The sequence below is a fragment of the Oncorhynchus kisutch genome, linkage group LG17, assembly GCF_002021735.2.
Source record: "Oncorhynchus kisutch isolate 150728-3 linkage group LG17, Okis_V2, whole genome shotgun sequence".
Taxonomy (NCBI): domain Eukaryota; kingdom Metazoa; phylum Chordata; class Actinopteri; order Salmoniformes; family Salmonidae; genus Oncorhynchus; species Oncorhynchus kisutch.
The window spans coordinates 85,774,785-85,795,633 of NC_034190.2; the positions used below are offsets into that span (position 1 = coordinate 85,774,785).

At 43.2% G+C, this 20,849-nt stretch overlaps 1 protein-coding gene across 2 annotated transcripts in view; it reads left to right on the forward strand.

The window, feature by feature from the left end:
• Positions 1 to 20,849, forward strand: part of fgd1 (FYVE, RhoGEF and PH domain containing 1) — a 141,735-nt gene that overhangs the window by 67,922 nt on the left and 52,964 nt on the right. For both annotated transcript variants that reach the window (XM_031794866.1, XM_031794867.1), the window contains exons 2-3: positions 6,024 to 6,320; positions 19,325 to 19,538. In XM_031794866.1, the coding sequence (XP_031650726.1) occupies positions 6,024 to 6,320; positions 19,325 to 19,538 (511 nt within the window). The remainder of the gene's footprint in view (positions 1 to 6,023; positions 6,321 to 19,324; positions 19,539 to 20,849) is intronic.

Consider the following 20,849-nt stretch of genomic DNA (forward strand, 5'->3'; position numbering starts at 1 on the left):
ACTGTGAATAGTGTAGCTTGTCCCTGAGCTGTGGTACTGTGAATAGTGTAGCTTGTCCCTGAGCTGTGGTACTGTGAATAGTGTAGCTTGTCCCTGAGCTGGAGGACCAATGGTTCTTGCCTCTCTTCCTGCTGGAGGTACTGTGAATAGTGTAGCTTGTCCCTGAGCTGGAGGACCAATGGTTCTTGCCTCTTTTCCTGCTGGAGGTACTGTGAATAGTGTAGCTTGTCCCTGAGCTGGAGGACCAATGGTTCTTGCCTCTCTTCCTGCTGGAGGTACTGTGAATAGTGTAGCTTGTCCCTGAGCTGGAGGACCAATGGTTCTTGCCTCTCTTCCTGCTGGAGGTACTGTGAATAGTGTAACTTGTCCCTGAGCTGGAGGACCAATGGTTCTTGCCTCTCTTCCTGCTGGAGGTACTGTGAATAGTGTAGCTTGTCCCTGAGCTGGAGGACCAATGGTTCTTGCCTCTCTTCCTGCTGGAGGTACTGTGAATAGTGTAGCTTGTCCCTGAGCTGGAGGACCAATGGTTCTTGCCTCTCTTCCTGCTGGAGGTACTGTGAATAGTGGTACTGCATGTTGGTTCCAACCTTAAAAAGTAACAACAAAGAAAGTTAGCAGGTCTGTTAGGAAATGCCTTTGTATGGATAAGGGAGCTGGAGGACCAATGGTTCTTGCTTCTCTGCCTGCTGGAGGTACTGTGAATAGTGTTACAGGACACGACATAAAGTGTGAATAAATAGCTTATTAAGAACCAAAATGATTTGAACTAGTCCAACCTGAGACTAAGGCACCAGTCCTCTTCTGTTCCCATGGAGACCAGGGCTTGATTACAACCTGTTATCAATGGTGCCAACATTTTGTGGCTGATCTTTCAGCGGGAGACTGAATGTGTCAAAGACCTGACTGAGCCCAGCACTGTGCGGTGTGGCTCTTTGTTGTTGTTGTGTGTGGGTTTGTGTACTGAGGAACATGTAACTTGGTTCGAAAAGAAAGGGGTACTTTCAATGTCTTTAGTTTGGGGGGTTTTCATCAAGGTAAAGTGTTTCTTGGTGTAATGTCTTTTCCAGTCTATTGAACACACAACCTTAGATATCAACCATTCAAAGTTTGCCTTAGTGGGAGCAACCATCACATTTTATAGGAGTGACCTTACTGAGTAAAGTATTTGTCATCGTCACTGGTTACCACAGTCACAAAGTCATCATTATTGCTAAACCCTGCCCCATTTCCACAATGTATCTTCTTAAAATGTGATTTTGAACGGAACCCTAACTAATGAAGGTCAAGTTTGAATCATTGGTCCTCCAGACCTTCTGTGCATTTGGGCGGAAGTGTCTGGGTACGAGATTAGGTGTGATGTGGCTAACATCACTTCAGAGAGTATGCCATCCTTCAGCACAACATGTCACCCTTTACAAACACATGTTTATATTATATCTGTTCTCTCTACTACCTGGAGCTCCAAGTCTAGGTCCAAATGGTTTCTAAACAGCTTCTACCCTCCTTAACCATAAGACTCTCTAACAATCTAGTCAAATGGCTATTTGCATTGCCCCCTGTATATAGTCTCCACATTGACTCTGTACCGGTACCCCCTGTATATAGTCTCCACATTGACTCTGTACCGGTACCCCCTGTATATAGCCTCCACATTGACTCTGTACCGGTACCCCCTGTATATAGCCTCCACATTGACTCTGTACCGGTACCCCCTGAATATTGCCTCCACATTGACTCAGTACAGGTACCCCCTGTATATAGCCTCCACATTGACTCTGTACCAGTACCCCCCATTTATATAGCCTCCACATTGACTCTGTACCGGTACCCCCTGTATATAGCCTCCACATTGACTCTGTACCGGTACCCCCTGTATATAGCCTCCACATTGACTCTGTACCGGTACCCCCTGTATATAGCCTCCACATTGACTCAGTACAGGTACCCCCTGTATATAGCCTCCACATTGACTCAGTACAGGTAACCCCTGTATATAGCCTCCACATTGACTCTGTACCGGTACCCCCTGAATATTGCCTCCACATTGACTCAGTACAGGTACCCCCTGTATATAGCCTCCACATTGACTCTGTACCGGTACCCCCTGTATATAGCCTCCACATTGACTCAGTACAGGTAACCCCTGTATATAGCCTCCACATTGACTCTGTACCGGTACCCCCTGAATATTGCCTCCACATTGACTCAGTACAGGTACCCCCTGTATATAGCCTCCACATTGACTCTGTACCGGTACCCCCTGTATATAGCCTCCACATTGACTCTGTACCGGTACCCCCTGAATATAGCCTCCACATTGACTCTGTACCGGTACCCCCTGTATATAGCCTCCACATTGACTCAGTACAGGCACCCCCTGTATATAGCCTCCACATTGACTCAGTACAGGTACCCCCTGTATATAGCATCCACATTGACTCTGTACCGGTACCCCCTGAATATAGCCTCCACATTGACTCAGTACAGGTACCCCCTGTATATAGCCTCCACATTGACTCTGTACCGGTACCCCCTGAATATAGCCTCCACATTGACTCTGTACCGGTACCCCCTGTATATAGTCTCCACATTGACTCTGTACCGGTACCCCCTGTATATAGCCTCCACATTGACTCTGTACCAGTACCCCCTGTATATAGTCTCCACATTGACTCTGTACCGGTACCCCCTGTATATAGTCTCCACATTGACTCTGTACCGGTACCCCCTGTATATAGCCTCCACATTGACTCTGTACCGGTACCCCCTGTATATAGCCTCCACATTGACTCTGTACCGGCACCCCCTGTATATAGCCTCCACATTGACTCAGTACAGGTACCCCCTGTATATAGCCTCCACATTGACTCAGTACAGGTACCCCCTGTATATAGCCTCCACATTGACTCTGTACCGGTACCTCCTGAATATAGCCTCCACATTGACTCAGTACAGGTACCCCCTGTATATAGCCTCCACATTGACTCTGTACCGGTACCCCCTGTATATAGCATTTCACTGTAAGGTCTACTACACCTGTTGTATTCATCATTTCACTGTGAGGTCTACTACACCTGTTGTATTCAGCATTTCACTGTGAGGTCTACTACACCTGTTGTATTCAGCATTTCACTGTGAGGTCTACTACACCTGTTGTATTCAGCATTTCACTGTAAGGTCTACTACACCTGTTGTATTCAGCATTTCACTGTAAGGTCTACTACACCTGTTGTATTCAGCATTTCACTGTAAGGTCTACTACACCTGTTGTATTCAGCATTTCACTGTGAGGTCTACTACACCTGTTGTATTCAGCATTTCACTGTGAGGTCTACTACACCTGTTGTATTCATCATTTCACTGTAAGGTCTACTACACCTGTTGTATTCATCATTTCACTCTAAGGTCTACTACACCTGTTGTATTCAGCATTTCACTGTAAGGTCTACTACACCTGTTGTATTCAGCATTTCACTGTAAGGTCTACTACACCTGTTGTATTCATCATTTCACTGTAAGGTCTACTACACCTGTTGTATTCAGCATTTCACTGTAAGGTCTACTACACCTGTTGTATTCAGCATTTCACTGTAAGGTCTACTACACCTGTTGTATTCAGCATTTCACTGTAAGGTCTACTACACCTGTTGTATTCAGCATTTTACTGTGAGGTCTACTACACCTGTTGTATTCAGCATTTTACTGTGAGGTCTACTACACCTGTTGTATTCAGCATTTTACTGTGAGGTCTACTACACCTGTTGTATTCAGCATTTCACTGTGAGGTCTACTACACCTGTTGTATTCAGCATTTCACTGTGAGGTCTACTACACCTGTTGTATTCGGTGCATGTGTTAAATAACATTTGATTTGATATGAGTTATTAGGTGGAAAGGGACCAAATTATTAGGATGAGGCACATGGGCTACTACTTACTGCACAACATACACATACTATTACTTAGCTACAGTATACATACCTCCCTGGCATATTACATCATTTATGAAGCAGCATACAAGACATTTTTGGACTCACCTTGTTGTGGTGTGCTCACTTGAACAGGAAGGTGGTGCAGTGGTCCTTCGTGGGCAAATTACCCAGTTTTCTGGAACTCACTGAAGCCTGAGATTTCCCAGTTCCGAGATTCCAGTTGTTTTGAACACAGCAGAAGTCATGCTGGATTGACAGCATGGCCAATGTTGACTGTTTATCCTTTTAAGCTTGGAAAAAGAGACTCTTAAACCCAGACTTGGACCACACACCCACTCCACTGAATAACAGGCTAGTGATTGCTTTGCAACACTTGCAGTTAGCCACTGATTCCTTCCAAACCACTCTTTGTTGAATTTGCGATTTCCAACTTGTGTAATGTTTATGTCCAATGTTCCATGAGCACCGATATGTTTTATCTCTAATTTCCCTTCATTATTTATCGTCATATGACAAGAATTAATAAGGATTTGCCAGTAGATTGTCGACTTGATTCATGATGACTTCTAGCTAAGATTTTAAATGTAGGATGTTGACATGATCACTCCAATCAAAGCTACTGTACATATAACGTGATTTGACGTCATTTTATCTGTGGCCAATGACCTTGAGCCTTCTTGGATGGGCACTTCTAATGTAACTCTATGGCAGCACCCAAGGGGCTAGAATTTTTGAGCTCTCCTTGTAGATTTTGCGGTGACGTAGTGTCACCATGAGTGACAGAACACTGAGCCAATCACGGCTCAATGTTCCGTATTTTCTGCTTGCTAGCCCCACCACCACAGAGAGCACTGAGCTAGGCTGAAACACCTGCATTTTGGAGCTGCCTCACTAACCAAAGCTATTTCAATCCAGCAACCTTTTGGTTACCGGCCCAAAGCTCCTTCCCGCCAGGCTACCTGCCGCCGATGAGCTTCCCTGATGTTTTCCTGAGCTTTCCAATGCTGGGCAGCCAACTGCGCAGCCAACTGCGCAGCCAACTGGGCAGCCAACTGTGCAGCCAACTGGGCAGCCAACTGGGCAGCCAACTGGGCAGCCACCTGGGCAGCCAACTGGGCAGCCACCTGGGCAGCCACCTGGGCAGCCAACTGTGCAGCCACCTGGGCAGCCACCTGGGCAGCCACCTGGGCAGCCACCTGGGCAGCCAACTGTGCAGCCACCTGGGCAGCCAACTGGGCAGCCAACTGGGCAGCCAACTGGGCAGCCACCTGGGCAGCCACCTTGGCAGCCACCTGGGCAGCCAACTGTGCAGCCAACTGGGCAGCCAACTGGGCAGCCAACTGGGCAGCCAACTGGGCAGCCACCTGGGCAGCCAACTGTGCAGCTAACTGGGCAGCCAACTGTGCAGCTAACTGGGCAGCCACCTGGGCAGCCAACTGTGCAGCCAACTGGGCAGCCAACTGTGCAGCCAACTGTGCAGCCAACTGTGCAGCCAACTGGGAAGCCACCTGGGCAGCCAACTGTGCAGCCACCTGGGCAGCCAACTGAATGTTCTGAAACTCTGGTGACGGCTCTGGTCCCTACTTGTCTCCCTGTCTCCCTCTGGTCCCTACTTGTCTCCCTGTCTCCCTCTGGTCCCTACTTGTCTCCCTGTCTCCCTCTGGTCCCTACTTGTCTCCCTGTCTCCATCTGGCCCGTCCTCATCCAGTCCAGTATTATTGTATATGTATGCGTTTATGTAACTGATGTCCTGGTTCCTCTGACCCTGGTTCCTCTGACCCTGGTTCCTCTGATCCTGGTTCCTCTGATCCTGGTTCCTCTGACCCTGGTTCCTCTCTAGGTTTCTTCCTAGGTTCCTGCCTTTCTAGGGAGTTTTTCCATAGACACCGTGCTTCTACATCTTCATTGCTTGCTCTTTGGGGGTTTTTAGGCTGGGTTTCTGTATAAGAACTGCTCATGTAAAAAAGTGGTTTATAAATACATTTGATTGATTGTCTTGACTATGTTTCTCTCTCTCAGTGACCTCCAGTACGAGGTATAATACTGTATACTCTAGTATACTCTATAACTTGTCTACCTATCATCTCCCCAGGCCCGTCCTCCTCCAGTCCTCGGCTGATGACTAAGAGCCTATCCCTGGAGCCTGGTGCTCACGGTGCATGCCTCGGGGCCCACGACGACGACTCAGACACCCAGACAGAGACCCCTCGCCTAAGTTCAGACCCCGGCCCTCAAACCTCCGGGCCACTGGGTCTGCAACCCCCCGGGGCCCTGCTGCACCCCGCTCGACACAGCTGTAACAGAGGAGACAATGGGAGTGGAACTCCTCAGGAAGTGCCCTCCACCGCCCTCAAGACACGCCCTCCCTTACCTGGGCCTAAACCACAAGGTAAATCAAAATCAATTCAAATGTTATTTGTCACTTGCTTGGTAAACAACAGGGAAATGCTTAGTTACAGGTCGGTCCCAACAATGTAGAGAGAAAGAAAATAGAGAAAATACAAATAATAAATGTACTATTTAATACACAATGAGTAATGATATCATGGCTATATTACACAGGGTACCAGTACTGAGTCAATGATATCATGGCTATATTACACAGGGTACCAGTACTGAGTCAATGATATCATGGCTATATTACACAGGGTACCAGTACTGAGTAATGATATCATGGCTATATTACACAGGGTACCAGTACTGAGTCAATGATATCATGGCTATATTACACAGGGTACCAGTACTGAGTAATGATATCATGGCTATATTACACAGGGTACCAGTACTGAGTCAATGTGCAGGGGTACAAGGTAATAACATGGCTATATACACAGGGTACCAGTACTGAGTCAATGTGCAGGGGTACAAGGTAATAACATGGCTATATTACACAGGGTACCAGTACTGAGTCAATGATATCATGGCTATATTACACAGGGTACCAGTACTGAGTAATGATATCATGGCTATATTACACAGGGTACCAGTACTGAGTCAATGATATCATGGCTATATACACAGGGTACCAGTACTGAGTAATGATATCATGGCTATATTACACAGGGTACCAGTACTGAGTCAATGATATCATGGCTATATTACACAGGGTACCAGTACTGAGTAATGATATCATGGCTATATTACACAGGGTACCAGTACTGAGTCAATGATATCATGGCTATATTACACAGGGTACCAGTACTGAGTCAATGATATCATGGCTATATTACACAGGGTACCAGTACTGAGTCAATGATATCATGGCTATATTACACAGGGTACCAGTACTGAGTCAATGATATCATGGCTATATTACACAGGGTACTAGTACTGAGTCAATGATATCATGGCTATATACACAGGGTACCAGTACTGAGTAATGATATCATGGCTATATTACACAGGGTACCAGTACTGAGTCAATGATATCATGGCTATATTACACAGGGTACCAGTACTGAGTAATGATATCATGGCTATAGTACACAGGGTACCAGTACTGAGTCAATGTGCAGGGGTACAAGGTAATAACATGGCTATATTACACAGGGTACCAGTACTGAGTCAATGTGCAGGGGTACAAGGTAATAACATGGCTATATACACAGGGTACCAGTACTGAGTCAATGTGCAGGGGTACAAGGTAATAACATGGCTATATACACAGGGTACCAGTACTGAGTCAATGATATCATGGCTATATTACACAAAGTACCAGTACTGAGTCAATGATATCATGGCTATATTACACAGGGTACCAGTACTGAGTCAATGATATCATGGCTATATTACACAAAGTACCAGTACTGAGTCAATGATATCATGGCTATATTACACAAAGTGCCAGTACTGAGTCAATGATATCATGGCTATATTACACAGGGTACCAGTACTGAGTCAATGATATCATGGCTATATTACACAGGGTACCAGTACTGAGTCAATGATATCATGGCTATATTACACAGGGTACCAGTACTGAGTCAATGTGCAGGGGTACAAGGTAATAACATGGCTATATACACAGGGTACCAGTACTGAGTCAATGATATCATGGCTATATTACACAGGGTACCAGTACTGAGTCAATGATATCATGGCTATATTACACAGGGTACCAGTACTGAGTCAATGATATCATGGCTATATTACACAGGGTACCAGTACTGAGTCAATGTGCAGGGGTACAAGGTAATAACATGGCTATATACACAGGGTACCAGTACTGAGTCAATGATATCATGGCTATATTACACAGGGTACCAGTACTGAGTCAATGATATCATGGCTATATTACACAGGGTACCAGTACTGAGTCAATGATATCATGGCTATATTACACAGGGTACCAGTACTGAGTCAATGTGCAGGGGTACAAGGTAATAACATGGCTATATACACAGGGTACCAGTACTGAGTCAATGATATCATGGCTATATTACACAGGGTACCAGTACTGAGTCAATGATATCATGGCTATATTACACAGGGTACCAGTACTGAGTCAATGATATCATGGCTATATTACACAGGGTACCAGTACTGAGTCAATGATATCATGGCTATATTACACAGGGTACCAGTACTGAGTCAATGTGCAGGGGTACAAGGTAATAACATGGCTATATACACAGGGTACCAGTACTGAGTCAATGATATCATGGCTATATTACACAGGGTACCAGTACTGAGTCAATGATATCATGGCTATATTACACAGGGTACCAGTACTGAGTCAATGATATCATGGCTATATACACAGGGTACCAGTACTGAGTCAATGATATCATGGTTATATTACACAAAGTACCAGTACTGAGTCAATGATATCATGGCTATATTACACAAAGTACCAGTACTGAGTCAATGATATCATGGCTATATTACACAAAGTACCAGTACTGAGTCAATGATATCATGGCTATATTACACAAAGTACCAGTACTGAGTCAATGTGCAGGGGTACAAGGTAATAACATGGCTATATACACAGGGTACCAGTACTGAGTCAATGTGCAGGGGTACAAGGTAATAACATGGCTATATACACAGGGTACCAGTACTGAGTCAATGTGCAGGGGTACAAGGTAATAACATGGCTATATACACAGGGTACCAGTACTGAGTCAATGTGCAGGGGTACAAGGTAATAACATGGCTATATACACAGGGTACCAGTACTGAGTCAATGATATCATGGCTATATTACACAAAGTACCAGTACTGAGTCAATGTGCAGGGGTACAAGGTAATAACATGGCTATATACACAGGGTACCAGTACTGAGTCAATGATATAATGGCTATATTACACAGGGTACCAGTACTGAGTCAATGTGCAGGGGTACAAGGTAATAACATGGCTATATACACAGGGTACCAGTACTGAGTCAATGATATCATGGCTATATTACACAGGGTACCAGTACTGAGTCAATGTGCAGGGGTACAAGGTAATAACATGGCTATATACACAGGGTACCAGTACTGAGTCAATGATATCATGGCTATATTACACAGGGTACCAGTACTGAGTCAATGTGCAGGGGTACAAGGTAATAACATGGCTATATACACAGGGTACCAGTACTGAGTCAATGATATCATGGCTATATTACACAAAGTACCAGTACTGAGTCAATGTGCAGGGGTACAAGGTAATAACATGGCTATATACACAGGGTACCAGTACTGAGTCAATGATATCATGGCTATATTACACAAAGTACCAGTACTGAGTCAATGTGCAGGGGTACAAGGTAATAACATGGCTATATACACAGGGTACCAGTACTGAGTCAATGATATCATGGCTATATTACACAGGGTACCAGTACTGAGTCAATGATATCATGGCTATATTACACAGGGTACCAGTACTGAGTCAATGTGCAGGGGTACAAGGTAATAACGTGGCTATATTACACAAAGTACCAGTACTGAGTCAATGTGCAGGGGTACAAGGTAATAACATGGCTATATACACAGGGTACCAGTACTGAGTCAATGATATCATGGCTATATTACACAAAGTACCAGTACTGAGTCAATGTGCAGGGGTACAAGGTAATAACATGGCTATATACACAGGGTACCAGTACTGAGTCAATGATATCATGGCTATATTACACAGGGTACCAGTACTGAGTCAATGATATCATGGCTATATTACACAGGGTACCAGTACTGAGTCAATGTGCAGGGGTACAAGGTAATAACATGGCTATATACACAGGGTACCAGTACTGAGTCAATGTGCAGGGGTACAAGGTAATAACATGGCTATATACACAGGGTACCAGTACTGAGTCAATGTGCAGGGGTACAAGGTAATAACATGGCTATATACACAGGGTACCAGTACTGAGTCAATGATATCATGGCTATATTACACAAAGTACCAGTACTGAGTCAATGTGCAGGGGTACAAGGTAATAACATGGCTATATACACAGGGTACCAGTACTGAGTCAATGATATCATGGCTATATTACACAAAGTACCAGTACTGAGTCAATGTGCAGGGGTACAAGGTAATAACATGGCTATATACACAGGGTACCAGTACTGAGTCAATGATATCATGGCTATATTACACAAAGTACCAGTACTGAGTCAATGTGCAGGGGTACAAGGTAATAACATGGCTATATACACAGGGTACCAGTACTGAGTCAATGATATCATGGCTATATTACACAAAGTACCAGTACTGAGTCAATGTGCAGGGGTACAAGGTAATAACATGGCTATATACACAGGGTACCAGTACTGAGTCAATGTGCAGGGGTACAAGGTAATAACATGGCTATATACACAGGGTACCAGTACTGAGTCAATGATATCATGGCTATATTACACAAAGTACCAGTACTGAGTCAATGTGCAGGGGTACAAGGTAATAACATGGCTATATACACAGGGTACCAGTACTGAGTCAATGATATCATGGCTATATTACACAAAGTACCAGTACTGAGTCAATGTGCAGGGGTACAAGGTAATAACATGGCTATATACACAGGGTACCAGTACTGAGTCAATGATATCATGGCTATATTACACAAAGTACCAGTACTGAGTCAATGTGCAGGGGTACAAGGTAATAACATGGCTATATACACAGGGTACCAGTACTGAGTCAATGATATCATGGCTATATTACACAGGGTACCAGTACTGAGTCAATGTGCAGGGGTACAAGGTAATAACATGGCTATATACACAGGGTACCAGTACTGAGTCAATGATATCATGGCTATATTACACAGGGTACCAGTACTGAGTCAATGTGCAGGGGTACAAGGTAATAACATGGCTATATACACAGGGTACCAGTACTGAGTCAATGATATCATGGCTATATTACACAAAGTACCAGTACTGAGTCAATGTGCAGGGGTACAAGGTAATAACATGGCTATATACACAGGGTACCAGTACTGAGTCAATGATATCATGGCTATATTACACAAAGTACCAGTACTGAGTCAATGTGCAGGGGTACAAGGTAATAACATGGCTATATACACAGGGTACCAGTACTGAGTCAATGATATCATGGCTATATTACACAGGGTACCAGTACTGAGTCAATGATATCATGGCTATATTACACAGGGTACCAGTACTGAGTCAATGTGCAGGGGTACAAGGTAATAACATGGCTATATTACACAAAGTACCAGTACTGAGTCAATGTGCAGTGGTACAAGGTAATAACATGGCTATATACACAGGGTACCAGTACTGAGTCAATGATATCATGGCTATATTACACAAAGTACCAGTACTGAGTCAATGTGCAGGGGTACAAGGTAATAACATGGCTATATACACAGGGTACCAGTACTGAGTCAATGATATCATGGCTATATTACACAGGGTACCAGTACTGAGTCAATGATATCATGGCTATATTACACAGGGTACCAGTACTGAGTCAATGTGCAGGGGTACAAGGTAATAACATGGCTATATACACAGGGTACCAGTACTGAGTCAATGTGCAGGGGTACAAGGTAATAACATGGCTATATACACAGGGTACCAGTACTGAGTCAATGTGCAGGGGTACAAGGTAATAACATGGCTATATACACAGGGTAACAGTACTGAGTCAATGATATCATGGCTATATTACACAAAGTACCAGTACTGAGTCAATGTGCAGGGGTACAAGGTAATAGCATGGCTATATACACAGGGTACCAGTACTGAGTCAATGATATCATGGCTATATTACACAAAGTACCAGTACTGAGTCAATGTGCAGGGGTACAAGGTAATAACATGGCTATATACACAGGGTACCAGTACTGAGTCAATGATATCATGGCTATATTACACAAAGTACCAGTACTGAGTCAATGTGCAGGGGTACAAGGTAATAACATGACTATATACACAGGGTACCAGTACTGAGTCAATGATATCATGGCTATATTACACAAAGTACCAGTACTGAGTCAATGTGCAGGGGTACAAGGTAATAACATGGCTATATACACAGGGTACCAGTACTGAGTCAATGTGCAGGGGTACAAGGTAATAACATGGCTATATACACAGGGTACCAGTACTGAGTCAATGATATCATGGCTATATTACACAAAGTACCAGTACTGAGTCAATGTGCAGGGGTACAAGGTAATAACATGGCTATATACACAGGGTACCAGTACTGAGTCAATGATATCATGGCTATATTACACAAAGTACCAGTACTGAGTCAATGTGCAGGGGTACAAGGTAATAACATGGCTATATACACAGGGTACCAGTACTGAGTCAATGATATCATGGCTATATTACACAAAGTACCAGTACTGAGTCAACGTGCAGGGGTACAAGGTAATAACATGGCTATATACACAGGGTACCAGTACTGAGTCAATGTGCAGGGGTACAAGGTAATAACATGGCTATATACACAGGGTACCAGTACTGAGTCAATGTGCAGGGGTACAAGGTAATAACATGGCTATATACACAGGGTACCAGTACCGAGTCAATGTGCAGGGGTATAAGGTAATAACATGGCTATATACACAGGGTACCAGTACTGAGTCAATGATATCATGGCTATATACACAGGGTACCAGTACCGAGTCAATGTGCAGGGGTACAAGGTAATAACATGGCTATATACACAGGGTACCAGTACTGAGTCAATGTGCAGGGGTACAAGGTAATAACATGGCTATATACACAGGGTACCAGTACTGAGTCAATGATATCATGGCTATATTACACAAAGTACCAGTACTGAGTCAATGTGCAGGGGTACAAGGTAATAACATGGCTATATACACAGGGTACCAGTACTGAGTCAATGATATCATGGCTATATTACACAAAGTACCAGTACTGAGTCAATGTGCAGGGGTACAAGGTAATAACATGACTATATACACAGGGTACCAGTACTGAGTCAATGATATCATGGCTATATTACACAAAGTACCAGTACTGAGTCAATGTGCAGGGGTACAAGGTAATAACATGGCTATATACACAGGGTACCAGTACTGAGTCAATGTGCAGGGGTACAAGGTAATAACATGGCTATATACACAGGGTACCAGTACTGAGTCAATGATATCATGGCTATATTACACAAAGTACCAGTACTGAGTCAATGTGCAGGGGTACAAGGTAATAACATGGCTATATACACAGGGTACCAGTACTGAGTCAATGATATCATGGCTATATTACACAAAGTACCAGTACTGAGTCAATGTGCAGGGGTACAAGGTAATAACATGGCTATATACACAGGGTACCAGTACTGAGTCAATGATATCATGGCTATATTACACAAAGTACCAGTACTGAGTCAACGTGCAGGGGTACAAGGTAATAACATGGCTATATACACAGGGTACCAGTACTGAGTCAATGTGCAGGGGTACAAGGTAATAACATGGCTATATACACAGGGTACCAGTACTGAGTCAATGTGCAGGGGTACAAGGTAATAACATGGCTATATACACAGGGTACCAGTACCGAGTCAATGTGCAGGGGTATAAGGTAATAACATGGCTATATACACAGGGTACCAGTACTGAGTCAATGATATCATGGCTATATACACAGGGTACCAGTACCGAGTCAATGTGCAGGGGTACAAGGTAATAACATGGCTATATACACAGGGTACCAGTACTGAGTCAATGTGCAGGGGTACAAGGTAATAACATGGCTATATACACAGGGTACCAGTACTGAGTCAATGATATCATGGCTATATTACACAAAGTACCAGTACTGAGTCAATGTGCAGGGGTACAAGGTAATAACATGGCTATATACACAGGGTACCAGTACTGAGTCAATGATATCATGGCTATATTACACAAAGTACCAGTACTGAGTCAATGTGCAGGGGTACAAGGTAATAACATGGCTATATACACAGGGTACCAGTACTGAGTCAATGTGCAGGGGTACAAGGTAATAACATGGCTATATACACAGGGTACCAGTACTGAGTCAATGATATCATGGCTATATTACACAAAGTACCAGTACTGAGTCAATGTGCAGGGGTACAAGGTAATAACATGGCTATATTACACAAAGTACCAGTACTGAGTCAATGTGCAGGGGTACAAGGTAATAACATGGCTATATACACAGGGTACCAGTACTGAGTCAATGTGCAGGGGTACAAGGTAATAACATGGCTATATACACAGGGTACCAGTACTGAGTCAATGATATCATGGCTATATTACACAAAGTACCAGTACTGAGTCAATGTGCAGGGGTACAAGGTAATAACATGGCTATATACACAGGGTACCAGTACTGAGTCAATGTGCAGGGGTACAAGGTAATAACATGGCTATATACACAGGGTACCAGTACTGAGTCAATGATATCATGGCTATATTACACAAAGTACCAGTACTGAGTCAATGTGCAGGGGTACAAGGTAATAACATGGCTATATACACAGGGTACCAGTACTGAGTCAATGTGCAGGGGTACAAGGTGATAACATGGCTATATACACAGGGTACCAGTACTGAGTCAATGATATCATGGCTATATTACACAAAGTACCAGTACTGAGTCAATGTGCAGGGGTACAAGGTAATAACATGGCTATATACACAGGGTACCAGTACTGAGTCAATGTGCAGGGGTACAAGGTAATAACATGGCTATATACACAGGGTACCAGTACTGAGTCAATGTGCAGGGGTACAAGGTAATAACATGGCTATATACACAGGGTACCAGTACTGAGTCAATGATATCATGGCTATATTACACAAAGTACCAGTACTGAGTCAATGTGCAGGGGTACAAGGTAATAACATGGCTATATACACAGGGTACCAGTACTGAGTCAATGTGCAGGGGTACAAGGTAATAACATGGCTATATACACAGGGTACCAGTACTGAGTCAATGATATCATGGCTATATTACACAAAGTACCAGTACTGAGTCAATATGCAGGGGTACAAGGTAATAACATGGCTATATACACAGGGTACCAGTACTGAGTCAATGTGCAGGGGTACAAGGTGATAACATGGCTATATACACAGGGTACCAGTACTGAGTCAATGATATCATGGCTATATTACACAAAGTACCAGTACTGAGTCAATGTGCAGGGGTACAAGGTAATAACATGGCTATATACACAGGGTACCAGTACTGAGTCAATGTGCAGGGGTACAAGGTAATAACATGGCTATATACACAGGGTACCAGTACTGAGTCAATGTGCAGGGGTACAAGGTAATAACATGGCTATATACACAGGGTACCAGTACTGAGTCAATGTGCAGGGGTACAAGGTAATAACATGGCTATATACACAGGGTACCAGTACTGAGTCAATGATATCATGGCTATATTACACAAAGTACCAGTACTGAGTCAATGTGCAGGGGTACAAGGTAATAACATGGCTATATACACAGGGTACCAGTACTGAGTCAATGATATCATGGCTATATTACACAAAGTACCAGTACTGAGTCAATGTGCAGTTGTACAAGGTAATAACATGGCTATATACACAGGGTACCAGTACCGAGTCAATGTGCAGGGGTACAAGGTAATAACATGGCTATATACACAGGGTACCAGTACCGAGTTAAGAGTATGCAAAGCTGTCATCAAGGCAAAGCTACTTTGAAGAATCCTACATTTCAAATATATGTTTTTGGATTTGTTTAACACACTGATTCCGTGTGTGTTATTTCATAGTTTTGATGTCTTCGCTATTATTCTGCAATGTAGAACATTGCAGAGAGTCGGGTAGCTATTTGGGTAGCTATTTGGGTAGCTATTTAACCATCTATTTAGCAGTCTTATGGTGGCTTGGGGGCAGATGCTGTTCAGGAGCCGCTTGGTCCCAGACTTTAGTACTGGGACCAACTTTAGTACTGCTTGCTGTGCGGTAGCAGAGAGAACAGTCTATGACTTGGGTGGTTGGTTTCTTTGAAAATGCTTAGGGCCTTCCTCTGACACCGCCTGGTATAGAGGTCTTGGATGACAAGGCGCTCGGGCCGCATGCACTACCCTCTGTAGCCTTGTCAGATGCCGAGTAGTTGCCATACCAACCGGTGATGCAGCCAGTCAAGATGTTCTCAATGGTGCAGCTGTAGAACTCTTTGAGGATCTGAGGGCCCATGTGTCACGTTCTGACCATAGTTCTTGTGTGTTCTCCTTGTTTTAGTGTTGGTCAGGACGTGAGCTGGGTGGGCATTCTATGTTGTATGTCTAGTTTGTCTAGTTCTATGTTTGGCCTGAAAAGGTTTTCAATCTGAGGCAGGTGTTTAGTTTTCTTATTAAAAACATGAACTCTAACCACGCTGCATTTTGGTCCTCCTCTCCTTCGACAGAAGAAAGCCGTTACACCATGCTTAATCTTTTATTTTCCTGAACGACTGTGTTGGTGTGTTTGGATAGGTCCTTAGTGACGTGGACACAGAGGAACTTGAAGCTCTCAACCTGATCCACTACAGCCCCACAGATGTGGATGGGGGCTTTCTTGGCACTCTGTTTTCTGTACGATCAGCTCCTTTGTCTTGCTGAGGGAGAGGTTGTTGTCCTGGCACCACACCTGCCGGGTTTCTGACCTCTCTCTATAGGCTGTTTCATCATCGTTGAGGATCAGGCCAATCCTCGTCGCTCGTGGGTGAACTGGTAGTACAGGAACTAAGCACACATCCTTCAGGGACTCCCGTGTTGAGGGCCAGTGTGTCGGATGTGTTGTTGCCAACCCTCACCACCTGGGGACGGCCCGTCAGGAAGTCAAGGATCCAGTTGCAGAGGGAGGTGTTCAGTCCAAGGGTCCTTAGCTTAGTGATGAGCTTGGAGGGCACTATGGTGTTGAACGCTGAGCTGTAGTCAATGAACAGCATTCTCACATAGGTGTTCCTTTTGTCCATGTGGGAAAGGGAAGTGAGGAGTGCAATAGAGATTGAGTCATCTGTGGATCTGTTGGGGCGGTATGCAAATCGGAGTGGATCCAGGGAGGCTGGGATGATGGTGTTGATGTGAGCCATGACCAGCCTTTCAAAGCATTTCATGGCTATAGATATGAGTGCTGCGGGGCGGTAATCATTTAGACAGGTTACCTTGGTGTTCTTGGGCACAGGGACTATGGTGGTCTGTTTGAAACATGTAGGTATTACAGACTGGGTCAGGGAGAGGTCAGTGAAGAGACTTGTCAGCTGGTCAGCGCATGCTCTGACTATGTGTCCTGGTAATCCGTCTTGCCCTGCGGCCTTGTGAATATTAGCCTGTTTAAAGATTTTACCCACATTGGCTACGGAGAGCGTGATCATACAGTCATCCGGAACAGCTGGTGCTCTTATGCATGATTCAGTGTTGCTTGCCTCAAAGCAGGCTTAGAAGGCATATAAAGTGGAAGAGAGATTGACGTCATCACTACTTGTTTTGGTAAGAAGTGTTGACAAGCTGAATGTACCGAGCTGTCTGTTTAAACTATAGAACAGACTATGGGAGGCGCACAGTACTACATAGAGCCATGACTACATGGAACTCTATTCCACAGTACTACATAGAGCCATGACTACATGGAACTCTATTCCACAGTACTACATAGAGCCATGACTACATGGAACTCTATTCCACAGTACTACATAGAGCCATGACTACATGGAACTCTATTCCACAGTACTACATAGAGCCATGACTACATGGAACTCTATTCCACAGTACAACATAGAGCCATGACTACATGGAACTCTATTCCACAGTACTACATAGAGCCATGACTACATGGAACTCTATTCCACAGTACTACATAGAGCCATGACTACATGGAACTCTATTCCACAGTACTACATAGAGCCATGACTACATGGAAGTCTATTCCACAGTACTACATAGAGCCATGACTACATGGAACTCTATTCCACAGTACTACATAGAGCCATGACTACATGGAACTCTATTCCACAGTACTACATAGAGCCATGACTACATGAAACTCTATTCCACAGTACTACATAGAGCCATGACTACATGGAACTCTATTCCACAGTACTACATAGAGCCATGACTACATGAAACTCTATTCCACAGTACTACATAGAGCCATGACTACATGGAACTCTATTCCACAGTACTACATAGAGCCATGACTACATGGAACTCTATTCCACAGTACTACATAGAGCCATGACTACATGGAACTCTATTCCACATCAGGTAACTGATGCAGCAGGAGAATCAGATTTAAATAGCAGGTAAAAAATAAATTTTATAGAACAGCGGGGACTGCGAAGAGAGAGACACACACACACACACAGCTCCAGACACACACCCAGACACACAGGTACAGACACATGCACACGCACACAAGCACTAGCACACGCATTCTACACACACGTACATTGTAATATTGTTGTATGGTGGTATTATAAATTTTTGTATTGTAGATATGTAGTGGTGTAGTAATGTTATATGATGTCCTGTTGTATCTTTAGTTTTATATGTAATGTAAGTGCCTTAATGTGTTTGGACACATTGGAAGAGTCTGTGGGGATCCCTAATAAATACAAATATAAGTATTGCTCGTCTGGTAGGCTCACGTCACTGGGCAGCTCGCGGTTGGGTTTACCTTTGTAATCCGTTACAGTTTGCAAGCCATGCCACATCCGACGTGGCCGCCTAATGATATCAACTATAAAATCTTGGCTTCACGATGACTATCCGAAGTAGGACAATAAAGAAGACATTACGTCCCTCTTTATCTGAGCAGTAACACTGTGTTTACTGTAGTTTAAGCAGAGATATTAGGTCAAATACGAAGATGATCAACACCTTGTATGTCGTGTTATTTCTCCTCAGTCAGTAACATGTTGTATGTCGTGTTGTTTCTCCTCAGTGCCCCCAAAGCCTCCTCACCTGCAGCAGAGTGCTGGTGCTGCTAGACCACGCCCCCGCGCCCCGGACAAGCCCCTCCCTCTGCCTCCACCCTGTAGACCTCTGCCTGCAGACCCCAGAGGGGGAGGAGCCAGCCATCCCCAAACACTCCCCCGCGTTGAGGGAAGCTCCTCCCCCACCGCATGCGTGCTCTCCCTCATCGAGAAGTTTGAGAGGTGAGCTGTCATTCTCAGGATCAAACTTAGGTCAAGTATTTGAGCTGACCTCAGTTTTCACAGTAGGCCTACAATGGAACCAATTACATAGTTCCAAGTGATTAATGACATAGTTATAGTGATTAATTACATAGTTCCAAGTGATTAATGACATAGTTCCAAGTGGTTAATGACATAGTTCCAAGTGATTAATGACATAGTTATAGTGATTAATGACATAGTTATAGTGATTAATGACATAGTTATAGTGATTAATGACATAGTTATAGGGATTAATGACATAGTTATAGTGATTAATGACATAGTTCCAAGTGATTAATGACATAGTTCCAAGTGATTAATGACATAGTTATAGTGATTAATGACATAGTTCCAAGTGATTAATGTCATAGTTATAGTGATTAATGACATAGTTATAGTGATTAATGACATAGTTCCAAGTGATTAATGTCATAGTTATAGTGATTAATTACATAGTTATAGTGATTAATGACATAGTTATAGTGATTAATGACATATTTATAGTAATTAATGACATAGTTATAGTGATTAATGACATAGTTATAGTGATTAATGTCATCGTTCCAAGTGATTAATTACATAGTTATAGTGATTAATGACATAGTTCCAAGTGATTAATGTCATAGTTATAGTGATTAATGACATAGTTATAGTGATTAATGACATAGTTCCAAGTGATTAATGTCATAGTTATAGTGATTAATTACATAGTTATAGTGATTAATGACATAGTTATAGTGATTAATGACATAGTTCCAAGTGATTAATGACATAGTTCCAAGTGGTTAATGACATAGTTCCAAGTGATTAATGACATAGTTATAGTGATTAATGACATAGTTCCAAGTGATTAATGACATAGTTCCAAGTGATTAATGACATAGTTATAGTGATTAATGACATAGTTCCAAGTGATTAATGACATAGTTCCAAGTGGTTAATGACATAGTTCCAAGTGATTAATGACATAGTTATAGTGATTAATGACATAGTTCCAAGTGATTAATGACATAGTTCCAAGTGATTAATGACATAGTTCCAAGTGGCTAATGACATAGTTCCAAGTGATTAATGACATAGTTATAGTGAATAATTACATATTTATGGTGATTAATGACATATTTATGGTGATTAATGACATATTTATAGCGATTCATGACATAGTTCCAAGTGATTAATGACATAGTTCCAAGTGATTAATGACATAGTTATAGTGATTAATGACATAGTTCCAAGTGATTAATTACATAGTTATAGTGATTAATGACATAGTTATAGTGATTAATGACA